The 21,879-nt window shown below is 43.8% G+C and overlaps 1 protein-coding gene across 1 annotated transcript in view; it reads right to left on the bottom strand.

The window, feature by feature from the left end:
* Positions 1-1,876: 1,876 nt before the first annotated feature.
* Positions 1,877-21,879, bottom strand: part of CD8B (CD8 subunit beta) — a 46,369-nt gene continuing 26,366 nt past the window's right edge. The window contains exon 4 of the mRNA XM_009237110.3: positions 1,877-1,980. Coding sequence (XP_009235385.1) covers positions 1,877-1,980 — 104 coding nt within the window. The remainder of the gene's footprint in view (positions 1,981-21,879) is intronic.

Raw genomic sequence — 21,879 nt, 5'->3', positions numbered from 1 at the left:
TGTAATGACTGTTTATCAATGTTTTCCCAGAGATTGCCTGAGCTCTCAACCAATATCATGTCTAGCTCTGTGTGCAGCAAAATATACTTCCTCATACCTGTGCATAATAAGGCAGGTGCGAAGGTGTTCATGCAGCACTGCCTTTAAAGTGGGAAAACCCAGTCTTCATCAATGGGGCAATAGGAATTTAAATATGGTTCACTGACCTACAGGAATACCAGGAGGCAGTCAAACTAAGCCAATACATCTGTATGTCCTGGAATATAGCAAATTCTGACATATATTGTTAAGTAAAAAATGTTAGCTGCAGTCCAATATATATATATTATAATTCTTTTATGTAAAAATCGTGTGTGTGTGTGTGTGTGTGTGTATGAATGTCTAAATGCCCAGAAAAATGTGTGTCTAAATGCACAGAAAAATCTCTAGGTTTATACAAACTGTGTGGATGGCAGATTTGGGAAAGCAAAGAAATATTAATCATATTTTTTCTGACAAAACTTATATTCATGTATTTGTAAGCTTTAAACACACACACACACACACACACACACACACACACACACACACACAACTTGTTTAAGACCAGACTGGTCAACATGGTGAAACCCTGTCTCTATAAAAATACAAAATTTAGCCAGGCATGATGGCAGGCGCCTGTAATCCCAGCTACTGGGGAGGCTGAGGTGGAAGAATTGCTTGAACCCGGGAAGGTGGAGGTTGCAGTAAGCCAAGATCACACCACCGCACTCCAGCCTGGGCAACGGAGCAAGACTCTGTCTCAAAACAAAAAAGAAAGAAAGGGCTGGGCATGGTGGCTCATGCCTGTAATCCCAACATTTTGGGAGGCTGAGGCAGGCAGGTTGCTTGAGCCCAGGAGCTCAAGACCAGCCTGGGCAACATAGGGAGACCCCGTCTCTACAACAAATACAAATATTTGCCAGGTGTGGTGGTGTGTACCTGTAGTCTCAGCTACCCAGGAGGCTGAGGTGGAAGAATCGCCTGAGCCTGGGAGGTCAAGGCTAGAGCGAGCTGTGATTGCACCACTACACCCCAGCCTGGGTGACAGAGTGAGACCTTGTCTCAAAAATAAAAAATAAATTAAAAGTAGGCGGGGCATGGGTGGCTCATGCCTGTAATTCCAGAACTTTGGGAGGACTAGGTGGTTGAATCACCTGACGTCAAGAGTTCGAGACCAACCTGGCCAAACATGGTGAAACCCTGTCTCTACTAAAAATACAAAAATTAGCCATGTGTGGTGGTGCGTGCCTGTAGTCCCAGCAGGCAGAGGCAGGAGAATCGCTTGAACCCAGGAGGCAGAGGTTGTAGTGAGCCGAGATCGAGTCCCTGCACTCCAGCCTGAGTGACAGAGTGAGACTCTGTCTCAAAAATAAATAAATAAATAAATAAATAAATAAATAAAAATTTTTAAAAATCAAAGAAGCTTAAAAATGCTTTCCCTCACAAGGAAAGAACATCTGCCTGACATAAGTAACCCTCTCTAACCTCAGCATTTGGCGGCTCTTCTGAAATGGGTGGTCCATACTCATGGTGATCTGGTGCTAGAGATGCAGGAAGCAAAGATGTTCCTCAGTACTTGCCAAGCTCAATGGTTCCCTTTCCCTAGTCTTTAGGATTTTGGGCAAATTTATTCAAGATGGATACATTTGGTTCCACAAGGTGGACACTTTGGGGTTCACAAGGATGGGGGCCACAGCTCACCAGGGCAGAACTTGAGCCCCATATGACTTGGGGGGTTGATGGTGGCAGAGAAGTCTCTGCTGGGTGTGTGGGAGGATCCCTCTGAGCGAGGGAGGAATCTGGTAAAAGTGGTAAAGATCCACTCATCAGGACCTGTGCTTCTTGCCTATGATTTTCAGGATCCATGGGCTAAGCAGCTTCTGTGAGGTTGTAGTGTTGCTGTAGTATCCATGCAGGCATCGGGGGACAAGGATTCCTGATATACCTTCCCCTTGAGGCCTTGCAAAAAGAAAAACAGGAGAGTCTCGATACATGCACCAAGTCAAGGTGTTGGTTACTTATTAAGTAATGACTGATTTTTTTCTGTGACTCAGTCGAGTCAGATGTTGTGTCAAATTCAACACAGAAAGAGCCAGGCATATAACACTTGATGGGCCTAGGGTTACCACAGGATCCAGCCACATTTGATTCAGGATCTCAAAGCCAGAAAACTCTGTTTCTGTTTCTTTCGATTTCTTCTCAGAAAGAGGAAACCACACACAGAGAATTACCTGCTCAGTTATTCCCCAAAGTTAATCTCATTTGGGAAGGCGGGTGAGGGTTTTATCCTTCCCTCTTGGGCATCACTGTCAATTTTATTGCCATGGTTAATCAAGGTGAATTTCAATAGTGTCTGACCTGCAAATTAGTTTTCTGCCATTTGGAATCAAGGATGTACGGGTCAACAGCTGCAGGAGACTTCAGAGATGTCCCCATGCTTAAAAAATTTCTCTCAGGAGAGTAGTAAGGTACGGTGGCTATTGTCATCACAGGTTGGAAGACAAGACAGTCACAAATGTTAGAGAATTTATTCTGATGGAAACTTCTCCTCCAGGGTACATTATAATGGACATGAAGACTCAACTTCAGGAAGATGTAAGTTTTCCCCGGTTAATCTACAGATCCAGTGCATTCAAAATGCCAACAAGATTTCCCTCACAAGCTGATTATCAAATTCATATGGAAGTATAAAGGGCCAAAAATAGCTGAATAATTTCGCTGAAGGGTAAGGGGTGACCCATTATTCCAAATATCATGATTTATAAACTCTAGTAATTTAAACATGAATAGAACAATGAAAGAGAGTAGGGGGCCTAGAAAATACAGATGTGAAAATGTTGGAGATGGCTGGGCACTCCCATGGGTAAAGGATTCGATCATTGGTGCTGTGACATTGGCTTCCCATGTGGGAAAAACGTAAAACTTGAACTCTATCTCAAACCATTCACAAACATATACTCCAGATAGAATAAATATGAAAAGCAAAGTTTCAAAACTTTTTTAAAAAATGTGTTTTTAAGACAGAGACATGATAAGGAACAGAATTTCTTGGTCAAAATATAAAAGCACAAGCCATAAAAGTGTGATGTTACCATTCAAACATTTGTTTAAAGTATGCAGGGCAAAAACCAATACAAAGTTAAAGGACAAGTCTCAAATTAGTAGGAGATATTGCAGTGCATAAAAGTAACAGAAGATCTTTATCCATAACATATCAGACTCTCACAAAGTAATAAGTTAAAGACAGCAGAATTAAAAATGGGCAAAGTACATGACCAAGCCAATATCCAAATAAAAAGGTGCCAAACCTTACTTGAATCACTGAGATGCAAATGAAAACAACCAATATCATTTTATATTCAAATTAGCAAAATGAACAAGACCAATAACATCAAGCATGAGGGAGGATATGATCAAATAACTGTGATGCAATGCTGATGGGGATGTAAATTGTTACAACTGCTGTGGAGATAATTTGGGATATCTAGTAAAAATATCTATTAAAAACGAAGATGCTCTGGCCCCAGAACTTCCACTTCCAGGTTCATTGCTCAGAGAAGCTTTGATGTATAAGAGTGTTCACAGAAGCACAAACAACAGAAATTGGAAAATTATAATAATAATTACAAACTAATATCTAATAATAGGGGAATGAATAAAATTGTAATACATTAATAAAATATGACACAATAAATGAACTAGATCCACAGGCATCAACACGGGTAAATCTCAAAAATATGTTGAATGAAATAAGCAAATTTTAAAAGTGCATGTACACTCTGACATTATTTATAAAAAATAAAAGCACATGCCATATATTATTCATTATTATGTCATTGTTTATAGATACTTACATAATAAGAGAATCACAAATATAAAAGAAGCCTGAAGGCAGAACCCAGAAATTTCAAGATAGGGTATGCAGTATGCAGGATGGAATGGGGGTGAAGAAGGGGTCTCAACACAAGCATTTTATTTATTGAAATAAAAGACTGAAGCAAATTTGGCAAAAGTTAAATTTGCTAAATCTGACAGATTTATTTAGCAAATCTGCTAATTTGCTAAATAAACTTGAAGCTAGTATATTACCTTCAGTAGTTTTCTTTATATTTGGCATAATTCATAATTCATGGGAGGAGGTAATTACATATTAAAAATATATATTCACTGGCTGGGTGCAGTGGCTCATGCCTGTAATCCCAGCACTTCGGGAGGCCAAGGTGGGTAGATCACCTGAGTTCAGGAGTTCGAGACCAGCCTGGCCAACATGGTGAAACCCTGTTTCTACTAAAAATATAAAAATTAGCCGTATGTGGTGGCGGGCACCTGTGGTCCCAGCTACTCAGGAGGCTGAGGCAGGAGAATTGCTTGAATTGGGAGATGGAGGTTGCTGTGAGCCGAGACCGTACCACTGCACTTCAGTCTGGGTGACAGAGTGAGACTCCATCTCAAAATAAATAAATAAATAAAAATAAAAAAGTATATATTCATAATTAACAGAATAACTGTATGTAATGAGTACCTGCTGTGTTCCAGGCACTGTTTAAAGTATAGGCATACCTCATTTTATTGCACTTTATTTTTTATTGTGCTGCATGGATGTTGTATTTTTAGCAAATTGAAAGTTTGTGGCAACCCTGCATGGAGCAAATCTATCAATGCCGTTTTTCAATAGCATGTGTTGACTTTGTGCCTCTGGGTCACCTTTTAATAATTCTTGCAATACTTCAAACTTTTTCATTATTATTGTATCTGTTCTGGTGACTGTAATCAGTTATTTTTGATGTTACTATTTTAATTGTTTTAGGGCACCATGAACCATGCCCATTTACGACAGTGAACTTGATCCATAAATGTTGGGTGTGTTCTGACTGCTCCATGACCAGCCATTCTGTATCTCCTTCTCCTTAGGGCCCCCTATGCCCTGAGCCACAAAAATAATAAAATTAGGCCAATTAATAACCCTACAATGGCTTCTAAGTGTTCAAGGGAAAGGAAGAATTGCACATCTCTCACTTTAAATCAAAAGCTAGAAATGATTAAGTTTAGTGAGGAAGGGATGTTGAAAGTGGAGATAGGCTGAAAGCTAGGTCTCTTGTGTCAAATAATTAGCCAAGTTGAGAAGCTAGAGAAAAAGTTCTTGAAGGGAATTAACAGTTCTAATCCAGTGAGCACATGAATGATAAGAAAACGAAATAGCCTTATTGCTGATATGGTGAGAGTTTTAGTGGTCTGGGTAAATTGGAACAGCCACAAAATTCCCGTAAGCGAAAGCCTAATCCAGAGCAAAGTCCCAGCTCTCTTAAGTTTTATGAAAGCTGAAGTGGTGAGGAAGCTGCAGAAGAAAAGTTTGAAGCTAGGAGAGGTTGGTTGATTCAAGTGGTTTAAGGGAAGATACCATCTCCTTAACATCAAAATGCAACGTGAAGAAGCAGGTGCTAATATAGAAACTAATAGGTGCTGCAGCACAGCAAGTTATCCAAAAGATCTTTCTAAGATTATTGACAAAGGTGGCTACACTAAACAACAAGATTTTCAATGTAGACAAAACAGCCTTATATTGGAAGAAGATGCTACTAGATCTTTCATAGCTAGAGAGAAGTCAATGCCTGGCTTCAAAGGACAGCCTGCCTCTCTTGTCCAGGGGCTAATGCAGCTGGTGACTTTAAGTTGAAGCCAATGCTCATTTACCATCCTAAAAACCCTAAGGCCCTTAAGAATTATGCTAAATCTGCTCTACTTATACTCTATAAATGGAATCGCAAAGCCTGGATGACAGCACATCTGTTTAGGGCATGGTTTACTGAATATTTAAAGCCCACTGTTGAGACTCGCTCAGGAAAAAAGATTCCTTTCAAAATATTAGTGCTCATTGAAAATGTACCTGGTCACCCAAGAGATCTGATGGAGATGTACAAGGAGATTAATATTGTTTTTCATGACTGGTAAAACAACATTGATTTTACATGGACCAAGGAGTAATTTTGACTTTCAATTCTTATTATTTAAGAAATGCATTTTGTAAGGCTAGAGCTGCCACAGATGATGATTCCTCTGATAGATCTGGGTGAAACCTTCTGGAAAGGATTCACCATTCTAGATGAAACAAAGAATATTTGTGATTCATGGGAGGAGATAAAAATACCAACATTAAGAGGAGTTTGGAAGCAGGTGATTCCAAGTCTGATGGATGCGTTGGAAGGGTTCAAGACTTCAGTGGAGGAAGTAACTGCAGATATGGTAGAAATAGCAAGAGAACTAGAATTAGAAGTGGAGTCTGAACACGTGGCTGAATTGTTGCAATCCCATGATCAAACTTGAATACATGAGTTTATTCTCTCTGATGAGCAAAGAAAGTGGTTTCTTGAAATGGAATCCACTCCTGGTGAAGATGGTGTGAACATTGTTGAAATGACAACAAAAGATGGAGAATGTTACATAAACTTAGTTGATAAAGAGGCATCAGTATTTGAGAGGAGTGACTCCAATTTTGAATGCTGTTCTACTGTAGGTAAAATGCTGTCAAACAGCATCTCATGCTACAGATAAATCTTTTGTGAAAGGAAGAGTCAATCAATGTGGCAAGATTTGTTGTTGTCTTATTTTACGAAATTGGCACAGCCATGCCAACCTTTGGCAACCACCATTCTGATCAGTCAGTAGCCACTGACATCAAGGCAAGATGCCCTCCATCAGCAAAAAAATTATGACTCACTGAAAGGTCAGGTGATTTTAGCATGTATTTGGTAATAAATTATTTTTTGATTAAGACATGTACATTGGTTTTTTCAGACGTAATGTCTTTGTACACTTAGTAGACTACCTTATAGGGTAAACATAACTTTTATGTACACTGGGAAACCAAAAAATGTATGTAACTGGCTTTATTGTGATATTTGCTTTATTGTGGTGGTCTGGAACTGAACCTGAGATATCTCTGAGGTTTGCCTCTACTGGAATTTCCAAGGTTAGTGAAACATCCTTTCTGCAGCCTGAGTGGTGAGATTTAGGCCAGTCTCAAAAATATCAAAAGTAACTAGAATATAATGTAATAACAGTGATAATTAAGATAACAATGCTAGCAGCTACCATTGACTGAGTACTATGTGCCATGCACTCTGCAAGCACTATTTTATTAATGCTTGTGTGTGAGGTAGATATTATCATTATTCTTGTTTTATATTCAAGGTTCAGAGAGGTTAATTCACTTGCTCAGAGTCACACAGGTAGCCCAGATCTGCTATGTGCCAGCCCTAATTACTGAGCATCCTGTCTGTCCCACCTTTTCTGACCCAACTCCCCACTTCTCCTGAACCACCGGCGGTGTAGCTGGCTTTGAATATAGGTGCTCTTTTTATATAGGTACTCTCGAAAGGATCAACTTTACTTTTTTTTTTTTTTTTTCAAATAATCCAACAACTTTGACTTTTTATTAGGTTACACTGGCCTTCTCCCAAGTTTTTCATCAAACTCATGAAGCCTGCTGCTCCTTAAATTCTCAAGGCGTTGGAGTCAGGCCGCCTGGGGTGAATCCTAGCTTTCAGATTTATCAAATGTGGTGTGCTTTCTAGGATGCCATTGAGCCCTGCTAAAGGAGTTGCTAATATCCACCTCGTTCTGCCGTTAAGAAAGCAACAAGAAAAAGAACGCAAAACTCCCAGCACAGTGCTGGTGCCTCTGAGGTACTCAGCAGATGGGAGCTTTGTTCTTAGTTGTATTAAGGTGGGGAAGCAACATGGGGCCTTGTCCTGCGGGCACACTTGAGTTAACATCACACTGGGGCTCCTTCAGGCCCTGGGCCGAGTTGGGGCACAGGCCGAGTTCGGGTGTTGCTGTAGCCTCAGAACCACCCAGAGTTGACTGAAGACACTCGGGGGCCTCCATAACTGAGAGCAGGCAGAGGCATTTTTTTTAACCCAGTGTGGACCCCCAAATGGAACATTTTCCTTCCCTAGGTGAACGCCTTCAGAACCCTCCGAAAATCACAGTTTCACTTTTAGCAAAGCCCCGCTGCAGCAGGGGAAAGCCCCCACAAACCCAGTCCTCTCCAAAGGGAGTGTTCCGAGCCCCCTGCTTCCTCTGCCCTTGTCTTCCCCCCGGTTAATTCCTTCGCTCCAGCTCCTTCTGCCTTCTTTCTTTCTTTGCCTTTTCGAGGCCCGCTCTTCTCTGATTTTGAAGGGCTGGCGCAGGCTTGGGCACTTCTTTCAGATTCTGTATTGTCTGTCTGCCCTGTGGCTTCTCCTTCTGCAACTCCGAGCAACTCTGTGCTTGGATTGCAGCTCCCAATAGTCCTGCCCTGACTTGCCCCAGGCACAGGGCAGAGATGAACCAGGGACTGTACCCAGGGTTTTGAGTTCCTGCCATGTTTATAGCATCAACTCTCCTTTAGCTCTTGGGAAAAAGAGTTTTAAAGTGCTGCAATCTTCTAACACAAAATTATATCAGTGCTGAAAATGTGTTTTCCACTTATACCCCAGCAGGAAAAAAAAAAAAGATGGTATCTGTTTCATTTGAGAGTCATTATGACCTCAGAAAGCAATATCCGAAGCTATCAAAATGTTTATACCTGTATATTCAGTAATTCAATTTGGAACATTTCTCCAGTGGATGTAATCTTAGTCTTGGCACAATAGAGTATGAACAGAGATGTTAAATGTTAAAAGCAATGGAAATGTTCAGAAATAAAGCAATATTTAAGTAAACAATGATAATGCATTCAATATAATTTTAGGCATTAACATGATGATGTTTTAGAATTACGAAACCTATGGAAAGGTTGACAAGGAAAACACAGACAGCATGCTTGATATAAACATACATTCAGCATGATTATAACTATGTAAAATGTAAAAAATGTTTTTAAAACATTAGAAGAAAATATACCAAGATGCGTTTCCCTTGCTGTTGTTTCTAGTGGCTAATTTTTGCAATGTGTATTACTGCAGTTATATCACCTTTACAAATGGAAAGCTTAAAAATAACTCACTTCCCTTCCCAGAGAGCAATGCTCAGTGCAAAGCCACACTCCGCTCCAGAGATGGCCTTCAGCACTGGACTTTTTGGGAGCCAGAATCAAGCAGTATGTGTCACTTCTTGTCTCATGTTGTTGGTGCCACTTACTCATATGTTGTCTCATCATTCTGCAGTTGTTTAATGTGTTTATATCTTTCTCTACAACCATTTTTTAAAAGCTATTTTTAAAATTGTGGCAAAACATATGCATAACATAAATTTACCATTTTAGTCATTTCTAAGTATACACTCCAGTGGCATTAAGTATATTTATGTTTTTGTGCAATCATTACCACCATGCATCCACAGAACTTTTTCATCTTCCTAAACTAAAACTCTGTACCCACTAAGCACCAACTCCCCATTCCTCCTCCCCCAGTTCCAGGTAACCGCTATGCTATTTTCAGTTTCTCTGACAAATTCAGAGACACTACTCTTGGTACCTCCTACAAGTAGAGTCATACTGTATTTACTTTTTTGCACAATCGTTTTTTAAAACTTTAAAAAAAATTAATTAATTTTTTTGAGACAGTCACACTCTGTCACCCAGGTTGGTCGGTGTTTGCAGTGGCACGATCATGTCTCACTGTAGCGTTGACCTCCTGGGCTCAAGTGATCTTCACATCTCAGACTCCTGGGTATTTGGGACTACAGGCACCCACCACGGTGCCCGGCTAATTTTTTAATGTTTTGTAGAGATGAGGTCTCACTATGTTGCCCAGGCTGGTCTCAAACTCCTAGGCTCAAGGGATCCTCCTACTTCAGCCTTTCAAAGTGCTGAGATTACAGAGTGAGCCACCAGACTTGGCCTGCACAATCATTTTAAAAAGGTCTCTGAGGATAAGGACCAAGGCCCTGATTTGTTTTCATTGTAAACATAATGTTCATTTGCTCATTGATTTGATATTGACTGTGCACCCACACATGTGTGCCGGGCGCTGTTCGAGGCAGTGTTTAAGCAACGCTCAAGAAGCACATGTGGTCTCTCAAGGGGACTGTGTAGTGGACAGAGATAACAAAGAAAAACACAGAGAAGAAAAAATGACGGAGAGTGAGAAGTGCTGTAAGTGCAGTGACAGAGACCGCCTCCTGGACAGGCTGCATGTTTGTAGGATGATGGGGAGTGGTCCTGGAGAAGACTGAGGAGGAGCCTTAGGGGGTCCAGGCAGAGAGAGGAGGGGCACAGAGCTGGAGGACAGAAGGGCCTTTGTACAGCGTGTGTGTGTGTGTGTGTGTGTGTGTGTGTGTGTGTGCGCTGGGGGACATGCAGGGAGATGGCAGGCCTCAGCACTGGGGAGAGCTGGAGTGCATTCTAGGTGCAGCAAGGAGCTGGAGCAGGGACCCTCTTCTCCCTGCCCGGCCTGAGAGCAGGGAAGGAGGCCCTGGGCTGTGGCTGATTGCAGTCAACACTGAGGAACAAGTGCCAATGCTTCGTGCAGGGCACAACCTCTGCCACACTTTTACCAATGTGACCTTCTGGGCCAGGTACTGTGAGGTGCTCCATTTCTCAGATAGCAAGGCTGAGGCTCAGATCAGTACTGCCTTGCACACAGCTGGAAGTGGCCAAATCAGCCCGAAACCCCCATTTTGTTCTGTGTCTTTGTGCAGGGCCGGGTGGCTGTGTGTGCTGTGTCTGTTGTGCTGGACATAACAACAGGAAAGCAATTATTACCTCTAATTTTTAGGAGGCCAAAGGACAAGAAGCCACGTGCTCCAGGCCAAAGAGCAACTAAGGGAATGAAGAGTAAATCTGTGATTGAATGAATGAGCAGATGAAAAGAGAAAAGGCCTCCCCCTGCACAAACCTGCAACCCATTCCCTTCCCGGGGTCCTGGGGGGAGGGGGCTTTTCATCACTGCCCTGGGTCAGGGAAGAGAGAGGGAGGCCTTGTGGTGGAGGGGAGGGGAGGAGAGCTCACCATCAGAGGTGTAAAGAAGGTTCTAGTCCCTCCAGAGCACACTCAGGGATGCTTTCTTGTGCTTCTGTCCCAAGGCCTTGTCTCGACCTTGCTTACTATAAACACAGTGCTACGTCCTGCTTTTCTTTTACTTCATTGCATAAACCTTCCCTGAATCGCTTACAGAATCTTTAGAACCACCGTTTTTAGGGTTTGAATACTTGTGTACCAAGTAAATGACCACAGCTTATTGAAACTCCTCTTTATAGTCAACCACTTAGGTTGTTCTGTTGTTATTTCTAGAACACATAACTAATGCCAATAAATAATGATGATGGCATAGATTAGTATTTCCTGAGAATGGATCTCTTGCGTGGGTTCCAAAGCTCTAAGCAATTTATATGGGCCCTGGAGTTTCCTCCACAGCTCCTAAGGCGGCTCTGGCACATGAGGAGTCTGGGAAAAGAGCAGGGGTGATGGGCGCATCTGCCTTGGTAAGTGAACTTGTTGGTTCTGTCCCACGCAGCTTGGGTGTCGGTGTGGGGGGTGTGCTGCTGGGGTTGGAGAGGGGCCGCCCTACATAACGTCCCCACATAAAAGGGGCAGGTGTGCAGGTGGTCCCGGGGCCCACGGCAGCTCTGTCTGACTCGCCCCTACTGGGGGGCTATGGGGGCTGTGGGAGTGGAGGGTGCAGATCACCCTCCTCCAGGGTCCCCCAACCCCTCCTTGGCCATTCCCTTTGACTTCCTTGGGAAAGAGTCCAGGCTTCAGAGGATTCTTTGCCCATTTCAATCTGACCCCATTTGAATCCCCAACGGTCGCAGTAAACCCCAGGCACACAAAGACAGAGGCTTGTGGCTGGCTTGCGGTTGCTGTGATCATGCTGGAATCAGACAACGGCTGCCCTGGCAGGCAGCACCCAGGCACCTCTCAGGTGGGAAAAGACTGAGCCAGGTGAATGTCCTGGAGCTCCAGCTGGCTCAGGCTCCTATGGGTGATAACTGCACTAGACACCTCTTGGAAGAAGCCAACAGAAAGTGTATGCAGCGGCAACATGAGCAAAGATAAGTGCTGGGACCCGTTCTTCGCTGCCACCTCCAAGTCTGAACAGCAGGCTCTAAGGGGGGCATGGGAGCCCCTCAGGAAGGGCCACTGCCCGTGCCTCACCTCCTGCCCGCCACTCCACTCTTTATTGCCCTACCTGACTGTAACAGGCTGCATGCTCAACATGGTGTCAGCTGCCCCAAGGAGCACCAGGAGGAGACAGGGGTGCCATTCAGACATGAACAGGAGCTCCTACCTGAATGTGCAGACCTCCGCCACTGGAGTTCTCGGGGGAAACATCCATGACAGCCTCCCTGAGCCTTGAAACATTTGCAGACCAAGCAGGCTCAGGTGCCCGTGTTTGCAGGCGGCTTTTTAGAACGTGTCATTTGTCTTATATTGATGTACCCTTCAAAGCCTGCGAGGAAGTGTGGTCTGGTGGGGAGCTCTGTGCAGGCAACATGAGAGTCTGTATTGTCTTCCCAGCTCTGCCCCGGTTGTGAGAGGAGTCCATCTGGGCCACAGGGGTGAGGAGCCGTCACCCCTGCCTTTTGTTTAGCCAGTGACACCTCCCCAGTTATGTGGCGTGTGATGCAGCAATAATGCCCACGAGCTCCTCTCAACAATCAAAACAAAACAGAGAGCCACTCTAAAACAGTGGCTTTCTTGCAAATGGAATATGCTGAGAATCTGTGACATGTGCAGGTCGGTAAGTGAGAGGGAAACAGGAACCACCAATCGATTCTGACAATGTAGAAAGCAGTGGAGGTTTGGGGCCAGGAGAACAAAAGACCTATGGGAGAGGAGGTGACCCAGGAAGGGTGGCCATGGACTTGGGTGCATCACCTGAGCCCTGTCACTTGGAAAGAACCCTAATGACCATCTTAATCCTGCCTGCTTAGATACCTTACTGTGCTGCTGCTGACTGTGAAGCGTGGCTACTAAAAATGTTCACTTCATTTTTAAAAAGTAGAACAGGTTCACGGTTATTCCTGTAGAAGACAGTGTCGCTCTCGCCCAAGTGCATTGTGGGAGACTTCCTTAGCAGGATCGAAAGGGGTGGAATTACAGTGGGCACTGGAATTCGCTGTGGTTCACACATGTAGACATGACTGTGAATTTCATGTTTTTTTTTGTTTTTTTTTTTTTTGAGATGGAGTGTCACTCTGTCACCCAGGCTGGAGTGCAGTGGCACGATCTCGGCTCATTGCAACCTCTGCCTCTCGGGTTCAAGCAATTCTCCTGCTTCAGTCTCCTGAGTAGCTGGGATTATAGGCACCCGCTGCCACACCCAGCAATTTTTGTATTTTTAGTAGAGACAGGATTTCACCATGTTGGCCAGGCTGGTCTCCAACTCCTGACCTCAGGTGATCCACCCGCCTTGGCCTCCCAGAGTGTGAGGATTACAGGCATGAGCCACCGTGCCTGGCTGACCGTGGATTTTGTGGCAGCAAAGAGTTCATCTTGGTTCATCAGCTAAGACTGTGGTCAAGTGTAAGCCACTGAGTAGACTTGTTTTTCAGTGATTCTTGGAAGCTTGCAAGGACTTCTTCTGAGTAAAAAAAAAAAAAAAAAAAACTTTCTGGTAGAGTTAAACATGAATTGGCTTGCCCTGAGAGTTTGGGTTTTATGTCACGAGAGGTAGTTTATGTGGGTTGGGGGCCTGGTGTGGTGGCTAATGCCTGTAATCCCAACACATTGGTAGACTGAGGTGGGTGGATTGCTTGAGCCCAGATTGAGACCAGCCTGGCCAACATGGTGAAATCCCATCTCTACAAAAATTCAAAAAATTAGCCAGGCATGGTGGCATGTGCCTGTGGTCCCAGCTACTCAGGAGGCTAAGTGGGAAGATCACTGGAGCCCAGGAGGCAGAGGTTGCATTGAGCCGAGAGGGCACCACTGCACTCCAGCCTGGGTCACAGAGCAAGACCCTATCTCAAAAAAAAAAAAAAAAAAAAAATTGTGGGGTAGACAAATATGGGGCAGTGTTGCTGTAAAGGGTGTTCATGTTTTATTTTGGAAGCTGAATTAGGTAGACTTTAAATTCTTTTTGCAGTATAGAGATCTACAGTTCTGGACTAATGGATCAGATTTTGCTAGTTGCAAAGATTTTTGAATTTTAATTGCAGTTTGCTGCTGTTTCACCCACAACAAAAGTAGAGGAAGAACTCATAGCTTATATGCAGTGATCATGAACTCTGGGGCTTTATAGATGAGACCAGGAAAACTTGTGCAGGACCTGAAATTGAACTGCCTTGGCTCTTGTTCCCATGTGCTGGGGGATGGGGCAAGGACATCTCACCAGGTATCAGTGGGTGGTCTACACTATTTGAGTAAAGTCCTATCCTTATAGTGTTGCTTTCCTGCCTGGTGACTTGACTGAGTTTAGGCTTAGTGACCTGCTTATAAAATGGCAAGAGTATGTACGTGCGTAAGTGGTTAATTGACATAATGCAGGTAAATGGAACGGTACCAAACGTGTAACAAATGCTTAATAAATGAAGATGGTGGCTGGCAAGTGGGGGTGAATGTCAATAAACAACATGTAAAGATATGAATCATCTGGTCACTTTAAACTTTTAGTGAGATCAAATGTGGGCAAAACTTCTCTAAAAATAACTAGAATTGTGTGTGTGTGTGTGTGTGTGTGTGTGTATGTGTGTCTGTACCCACAGAGAAGTTTTTAACGTAGATATATAAAGTAGATAATCTTACTTATATTTTGGAAAATTTTAATTTTTAAAAATTTTTGTTATTTGATGATGATGATTTGTTTCCCCTTCAGAGGAGGTTTTCCAACTCTAGGAGATGCTGTTGACAATCTCACTTCTGAAGTTACGGGGCCTTTTGAGTGGCTCTGGCCACTGAGAAGTGAAACCCTGGGAGCAGCTAGAGACGGCCAGCCTGTGGTATTCACAGCCAATGTGTTAAGTGTGAAGTTCTGTGCAAGTAGGTTTTAAATAGGTACAGCCTAAAATACATAATTTTCTTGTTATCAAAATCATGTGCCTTTTTAAGGAAAAATCTAAGAAACACAGAAAAGCAAAGAGAAGAGGAAAATAAAGTATTCATATTGGCCTACCTCCAAAGATGCAACCAGCAACCTCTACTTTATTATCTTCTGGATTCCTTTACTCTCTTAAAAATGGGGTCCTACTCTAGTTGCTCTAATAACACTTCATCACTTTTTAAAAACAGTAATTTGTTTCTTGTCATTATATCTTCTCCATATATACATACACACTCTTTTTTTTCTCAAAATGGAGATTGCATTGTTGTTTTGCCTGGCTGTCAGTGTAATACACAGATGGAAGTACTGCACATGCATAAACAAGACGATAAAGATCACTTGTAATCTGCCCCGCACCAACCCCTGTCACAATCAGAGTTACCATTTTGGCATATGCTCTTTACTTTTTTTTTTTTTTTTTTTTTGAGACGGAGTCTTGCTCTGTTGCCCAGGCGGGAGTGCAGTGGCGTGATCTTAGCTCACTGCAACCTCCGCCTCCTGGGTTTAAGCGATTTCCCCCACCTCAGCCTCAGCCTGCTGAGTAGCTGGGACTACAGGTGCATGCCACCATGCCCGGCTAATTTTTTGTATTTTAGTAGAGACAGGGTTTCACCACATTGGTGAGGATGGTCTTGATCTCCTGACCTCATGATCTGCCTGCCTCGGCCTCTCAAAGTGCTGGAATTATAGGCGTGAGCCACTGTGCCTGGCTGGCATATGCTCTTTCTGAATATTTTGTTTGCTGTAGATTCCTAATTAGGGAAAAAGGAGTCAGGCTGGGGGGAGTCAGGCGGGTGGGAGCAAGGGAAAGTAAAAAGAGAAAGCAGATAAGCAACAAGTCTGCCTTTCTTTATGGTCCAGGACACACAGCCCTCCCAAGTAAGTAACTCTCTCCAGACACCTGCAAGTTAGCTCACTGCAACCTTGGTGTTATTAATACTACACAAAGCCCTCTTCAACAGATGGCATAAACACTACCCTGTAAAATCTCCAGCAAGCCTTGGTCTCCTTGCAGTCAGTTTCTCTCTGCTGCCTGCCCATTGTCCCTCTGGCAACGTATTTTCTAATGAATCTTCTGCCTTCCTTTACCTGCAACTGTTTCGGTAAATCTTACCGGCTGTCATTCCCCCACGACATTTAACACATGTTTCTCACACACAGATAATTTCTCTCCTCTTCTGCCCAGGGCTGGGTTCATAGAATATCTAACGTTTGATAATCTGCTTTTTAAATTTAATAATGCATTGTGAATATCTTTCCACTTATTAAAAATTCTTGCACAGCATTATTTTAATGTCATTTATTTATTACCTTGCATGGATGTATTCTCATTTATTTAACTGATAGGTACTTAGGTTTTTAGCATGTTTTTCTTTGTTTTGAGACAAGGTCTTGCTCTGTCACCTAGGCTGGAGTGCAGTGGTATGATCCTGGCACACTGCAGCCTCAACCTCCTGGGCTCAAGTGATCCTCCCACCTCAGCCTCCTAAAGTGCTGGGATTATAGGCATGAGCCACAGGGCCCAGCCAGTTTTTAGCATGTTTTCAATGTGCTCACAATACTCTGATGCATGTCTTTGCCACTAATAATTCTTGTGGGGCTGGGCATGGTGGCTCACCTGTAATCACAGCACTTTGGCGAGTCACTTGAGGCCAGCAGTTCGAGACCAGCCTGGCCAACATGGCGAAACCCTATCTCTACTGAAAATACAAAATTTAGCCTGGTGTGGTAGCATAAGCCTGTAATCCCAGCTACTCGGGGGGATGAGGCATGAGAATTGCTTGAACCTGGGAGGCGGAAGTTGCAGTGAGCCAAGATCGTGCCACTGCACTCCAACCTAGGGGACAGAGTGAGACTCTGTCTCAAAAAAAAAAAAAATTATTATTATTATTGTGCATAACCAATAATATCATGAATATTTTCATGATATATTCATAGAAGTGAAATTGCTGGTTCAAAAAAATACACAAATTTGAGGCTCTAGATATGTATTGCCAAATTGCCCCTCAGAATGGTGGGACCAGCCTGGACTCCCAGCAGTGGATTATGAATGGGCCCGTTTATCAGCACTCTCATCCAACTGAAATGTTATATTATGGTACAATCTGGTAAAATCCATTTAAAAAATGCATTCTGTTTATTATTTTAATAATTCCAATTTATATTAGAAACCAGTTTGCATTTAATTTTATTAGATTTTGTTATTAATTAAATTACTAAATTTCTGGTTTCTGTCCTTTTAAGAAATGTTATTTATTTAAATCATTTAGAATTTCTTTTGGTGTCAGATATGAAGGGCTAAAACTCCATTTTTTCCAAATATTTAACCAATTGTCTCGGCACTCTTTATTATAATCTATTATTTTTGTTTGTTTGTTTTTGAGATGGAGTCTTGCTCTGTTGTCCAGGCTGGAATGCAGTGGTGCGATCTTGGCTCGCTCACTGCAACCTCCACCTCTTGGGTTCAAGAGATTCTCCTGCCTCAGACTTCCAAGTTGCTGGGATTACAGGCACCTGCCATCATGCCCGGCTAATTTTTGTGTTTTTGTAGAGACGGGTTTCACCATGTTGGCCAGGCTGGTCTTGAACTCCTGACCTCAGGTTATCTGCCTGCCTCAACCTCCCAAAGTGCTAGGATTACAGGCATGAGCCACCATGCCCGGCTTCTATAATCTGTTCTTTCCCCATGTATGTGAATGCTACATTTGTCATGTAATCCACATGTTCCAATGGAGTCTATTCATGCATCACTTCAATGATTGAAATCAGCAATTTAAAATTGATCAGTAAATATCTAGCAGCTGATAATCCCATGAGGCGAGAGAAACTTTTGCCTTTGAGAAAGAAAATGTTTTCCTTCTGATTCTAAAAGAATAGGTGAGTTGCATTCCTCTATCTCTGCCATTTTTCCCTCTACTAGGACCCACAGATGGGGAAAATGAGACATCTGATGAGGCAGCAGAAACCCAGAAGCCAGAACACAGCTAACCAGTAACGAAGCTGTGGGATCACTGAAGCTCCCCTGCCCCAGGCAGACACGGGTGGTCAAAGTAGAAACTGAAGATCAGCCTCAGAGACTCCCAGACTGAGGAGTCAGCCTAATTTTCTGATAAGAAATTAAAGACTAGGGGCTGGGGGAGTGAGAGAAGTATTATTCTCAAACTTTTAGGAAAAAAAACCAAAATGAAACAAAACAGTGAAAAGAATGATCAGTAAGTCAGTAACTTCATTGTGCGTGTGCTTGCAATGCCATATTTTTAACTGTAGGAATTAGCCATTGTAATAACTAATTCCACTGCTGTAAGGAAGGTATAAGTGAGTGGGAAAGGCTCTTAATTGTGCTGTCTCATCTGATGAGCGTGCGTGTTCACACCACGCAGTCACAGCCAGAGCAGCACACTCTATCTGGGGTGGTGAATTGTAATTTTAGGCAAATATCAGAGGAGAAAATAAATTACCTTGAGTGATTATAAAACTAAAAATAGTAAGAGAAGGACAGGTGCAGTGGCTCACGCCTGTAATCCCAGCACTTTGGGAGGCTGAGAAGGGTGGATCACCTGAGGTTAGGAGTTCAAGACCAGCCTGGCCAACATGGTGAAACCTCGTCTCTACTAAAAATACAAAATTAGCCGGGCATGGTGGTGTGTGCCTGTAATCCCAGCTACTCAGGAGGCTGAGGTGGGAGAATCGCATGAACCCGGGAGGCAGAGGCTTCAGTGAACCAAGATAATGCCACTGCACTCCAGCCTGGGCGACAGAGTGAGACTCGATCTCAAAAAATTAAAAAAAAAAAAAAGAGATATCATATCAAATAAGAAGAAGGGCACGGTCACATGAGGTTTTTATGCAGCACCAAATAACCTGCTCGAGTGGGGAATAAATGCCGACATTTTGGGTTGTAAGCCACTATGATACCCACTTTCCTGCCCCCACCCTCCCTTCTGTTGTTGGTTTGCCCTCCAATTTACTGCTCCCGGTGTGTGTTGAGCTTTGTAAGCTGCCCCAAATCCTTTTTGGGAATTAGGCAATGCAAGGATAAATAAAAACATTGATTCTTAGGAGCTTTTCAATGTATTATAAAATTGAATTTTAACAGACAGGTTAATAAAAATAAAAAGAGGAATACTTTTGTTTTGATCTCTTGTTATTTAAATGAAAGTAATCCCTTTTCCAGGGGAAAGTTTTTGTTTTAACACTCATGGTCAGTGCTGGCCTCCTCTCCTCTCCTCCCCTCTCCTCCCCTTCCCTTCCCTCTTCTCTCCTCTCCTCTCTCTCCCTCCTTCTCTCTCTCACCCTTTCCCCTCCACCCTTCCTCTTGCTGCAGCCTCCTCACAGGGTCATAGGCACAGGCACACAGCTACAGACATGAAGATGCTTTCCTGCTTTACAAAAAAGGATAGTTTAAATACTTCCCTGCATCCTGCTTTTCCTCCTCAATAGTACACTCTGGCAGTGTTGCCAAGTTAATCTATTTTTTTTTTTTTTTTTTGAGATGGAGTCTCACTGTGTTGCCCAGGCTGGAGTGCAGTGGTGTGATCTTGGTTCACTGCAACCTCTGCCTCCTAGGTTCAAGTGATTCTCTGCCTCAGCCTCCCGAGTAGCTGGGATTACATGCCCGACTAATTTTTGTATTTTCAGTAGAGACATAATTTTGCCAGGTTGGCCAGGCTGATCTCAAGCTCCTGACCTCAGGGGATGGCCCACCTCGGCCTCCCAAAGTGATGAAATTGCAGGTGTGAGGCACCGCATCCGGCCCTCTCCTCTCCTTTCCTCTCCTCTCCTCTCCCCTCCCCTCCCCTCTCTCTCCCTCCCTTTCTCTCTCCCCCTTTCCCCTCTGCCCATTTCTCCCTCTTTTTCCCTCCCTCCCTCCCTCCCTCTCTCCCTTCCTTCCTTCCTTCCTTCCTTCCTTCCTTCCTTCCTTCCTTCTTCCTTCCTTTTCTTGGGGAGCAGTGGGGACAGAGCCTTGCTCTGTTGCCCTGGCTGGAGTGCAGTGGCTTGCTGTAACCTCAAACTTCTGGACTAAAGTGGCCCTCTCGCCTCAGCCTTCCAAGTAGCTGGGACTATAGGCATGCACCACCATGCCTGGCTAATTTTTTGGTAGAGACAGGGTCTTGCTTTGTTGCCCAGGCTGGCAAATCTTTCTTTTTTTTTTTTTTTTTTTGAGACCAAGTCTTGCTCTGTCGCCCAGGCTGGAGTGCAATGACACAATCTCAGCTCACTGCAACCTCCGCCTCCTGAATTCAAGTGATTCTCCTGCCTCAGCCTCCTGAGTAGCTGGGATTACAGGCATCCACCACCATGCCTGGCTAATTTTTGTATTTTTAATAGAAATGGGGTTTCACCATCTTGGCCAGGCTGGTCTCAAACTCCTGACCTTGTGATCCGCCGACCTCAGCCTCCCAAAGTGCTGGGGTTACAGATGTGAGCCACCGTGCCCAGCCAAATCATTCAAGTCATTGTTTTGATGGCTACACGATATTTTTGGGTATAGAGAGACAACAACTTATTAAATGATTCCCTATTGATTAACTTGGGGTTGTTTCCCATTTTTATTTTCCCCAAACAATATTGATAGAATCATCTTTGTATATTTATTCTGATGCAATGATGCTTCTACTTTCCCGGGGACCTATTCCCACGAGTGCTGAGTGACAGTCCCTGATTCATATTAAACACTACTAGATGGTGCCCACCTGTTTTCCGCAAGGCTGTAGTGCTTGCTTATCACCTGTGTGCCCTTGGCCACAAGCTTTCCAGCAGTGAGCAGCATCACTGTTTTACATTTTTACTCACTCAGTGACATTTGTATGCAAATGACAGATTATTATTTTTCTGGAATATGTATGCTTAACCATGCCAGGGTCATAACTCATGCTATGAAAAAGATTTTGGTGTAGAGGTCATGGCAGAAGAAATGAGAATGTGTGAATCAGCCTTCTTCTCTTAGACGCACACACACACAAAGGTCTTAACTGAGCTTGGATATTAAAAGCAGTGTGGGGGAGAGGGTGGGGAGGTTTGGAGTTACCATCAGGAGCGTCTGACCAGGCTCAAACGTGGGATAGCTGTCCATTGAACAGCCCTGTATGTCATAATGACTAGGAAAAATTTGTAAGACAGATGTTCCAGGCCGGGCACAGTGGCTCACGCCTGAAATCTCAGCACTTTGGGAGGCCGACGCAGGAGGATCATGAGGTCAGGAGTTCGAGACTGGCCTGACCAACATGGTGAAACCCCGTCTCTACTAAAAAATACAAAAATTAGCTGGGCATGATGGCACGCGCTTGTAATCCCAGCTACTTGGGAGGCTGAGGCAGGAGAATCGCTTGAACCCGGGAGGCGGAGGTTGCAGTGAGCCGAGATCATGCCACTACACTCCAGCTTGGGCAACAGAGCGAGACTCTGTCTCAAAAAAAAAAAAAAAGACAAACGTTCCCCTGCACCCACCCCACCAAATCGCCTGCCACACACAGAAGCACACACAGGCGCACTCTGAAATTACGCAGATAAAAGGCCGACAGCATTACTCCTTCTCCCATTGATAAGCTCCTTTGTGTGCTGGCTGGGGCTGGCGGACTTCCTGACCGAGGAAGATGGAACTGCCAGAGTGAGCACTGGCTCTGGTCTGAGCTGCTGTGAGCCTTTCTTCTCTCCTCCGTCATCCCCTACACCACAAGATAGACCACCCAACATAGCTTTCTGAGTTTCTAGGGAGCTGGGCTTTGAGCAGGGCCCACAAAAGGACTTCAACCAAAGCCTGCTTGTCTTGTGGAAGCCGCCCTACCTCCCTGTTTCCAAACCAGAAGCATCAGTGTGGCTGCAGGGTAGGTACTCGGATAGAAGCAGGGACGACCCAAACTCCATCTTCTGCCCTGGCCCAGCTAGAGCCTTCGTG

This window comes from Pongo abelii, chromosome 12 (assembly GCF_028885655.2).
Source record: "Pongo abelii isolate AG06213 chromosome 12, NHGRI_mPonAbe1-v2.0_pri, whole genome shotgun sequence".
NCBI classification, from domain to species: Eukaryota; Metazoa; Chordata; class Mammalia; order Primates; family Hominidae; genus Pongo; species Pongo abelii.
This window is presented reverse-complemented; position numbering and strand designations above follow the sequence as displayed.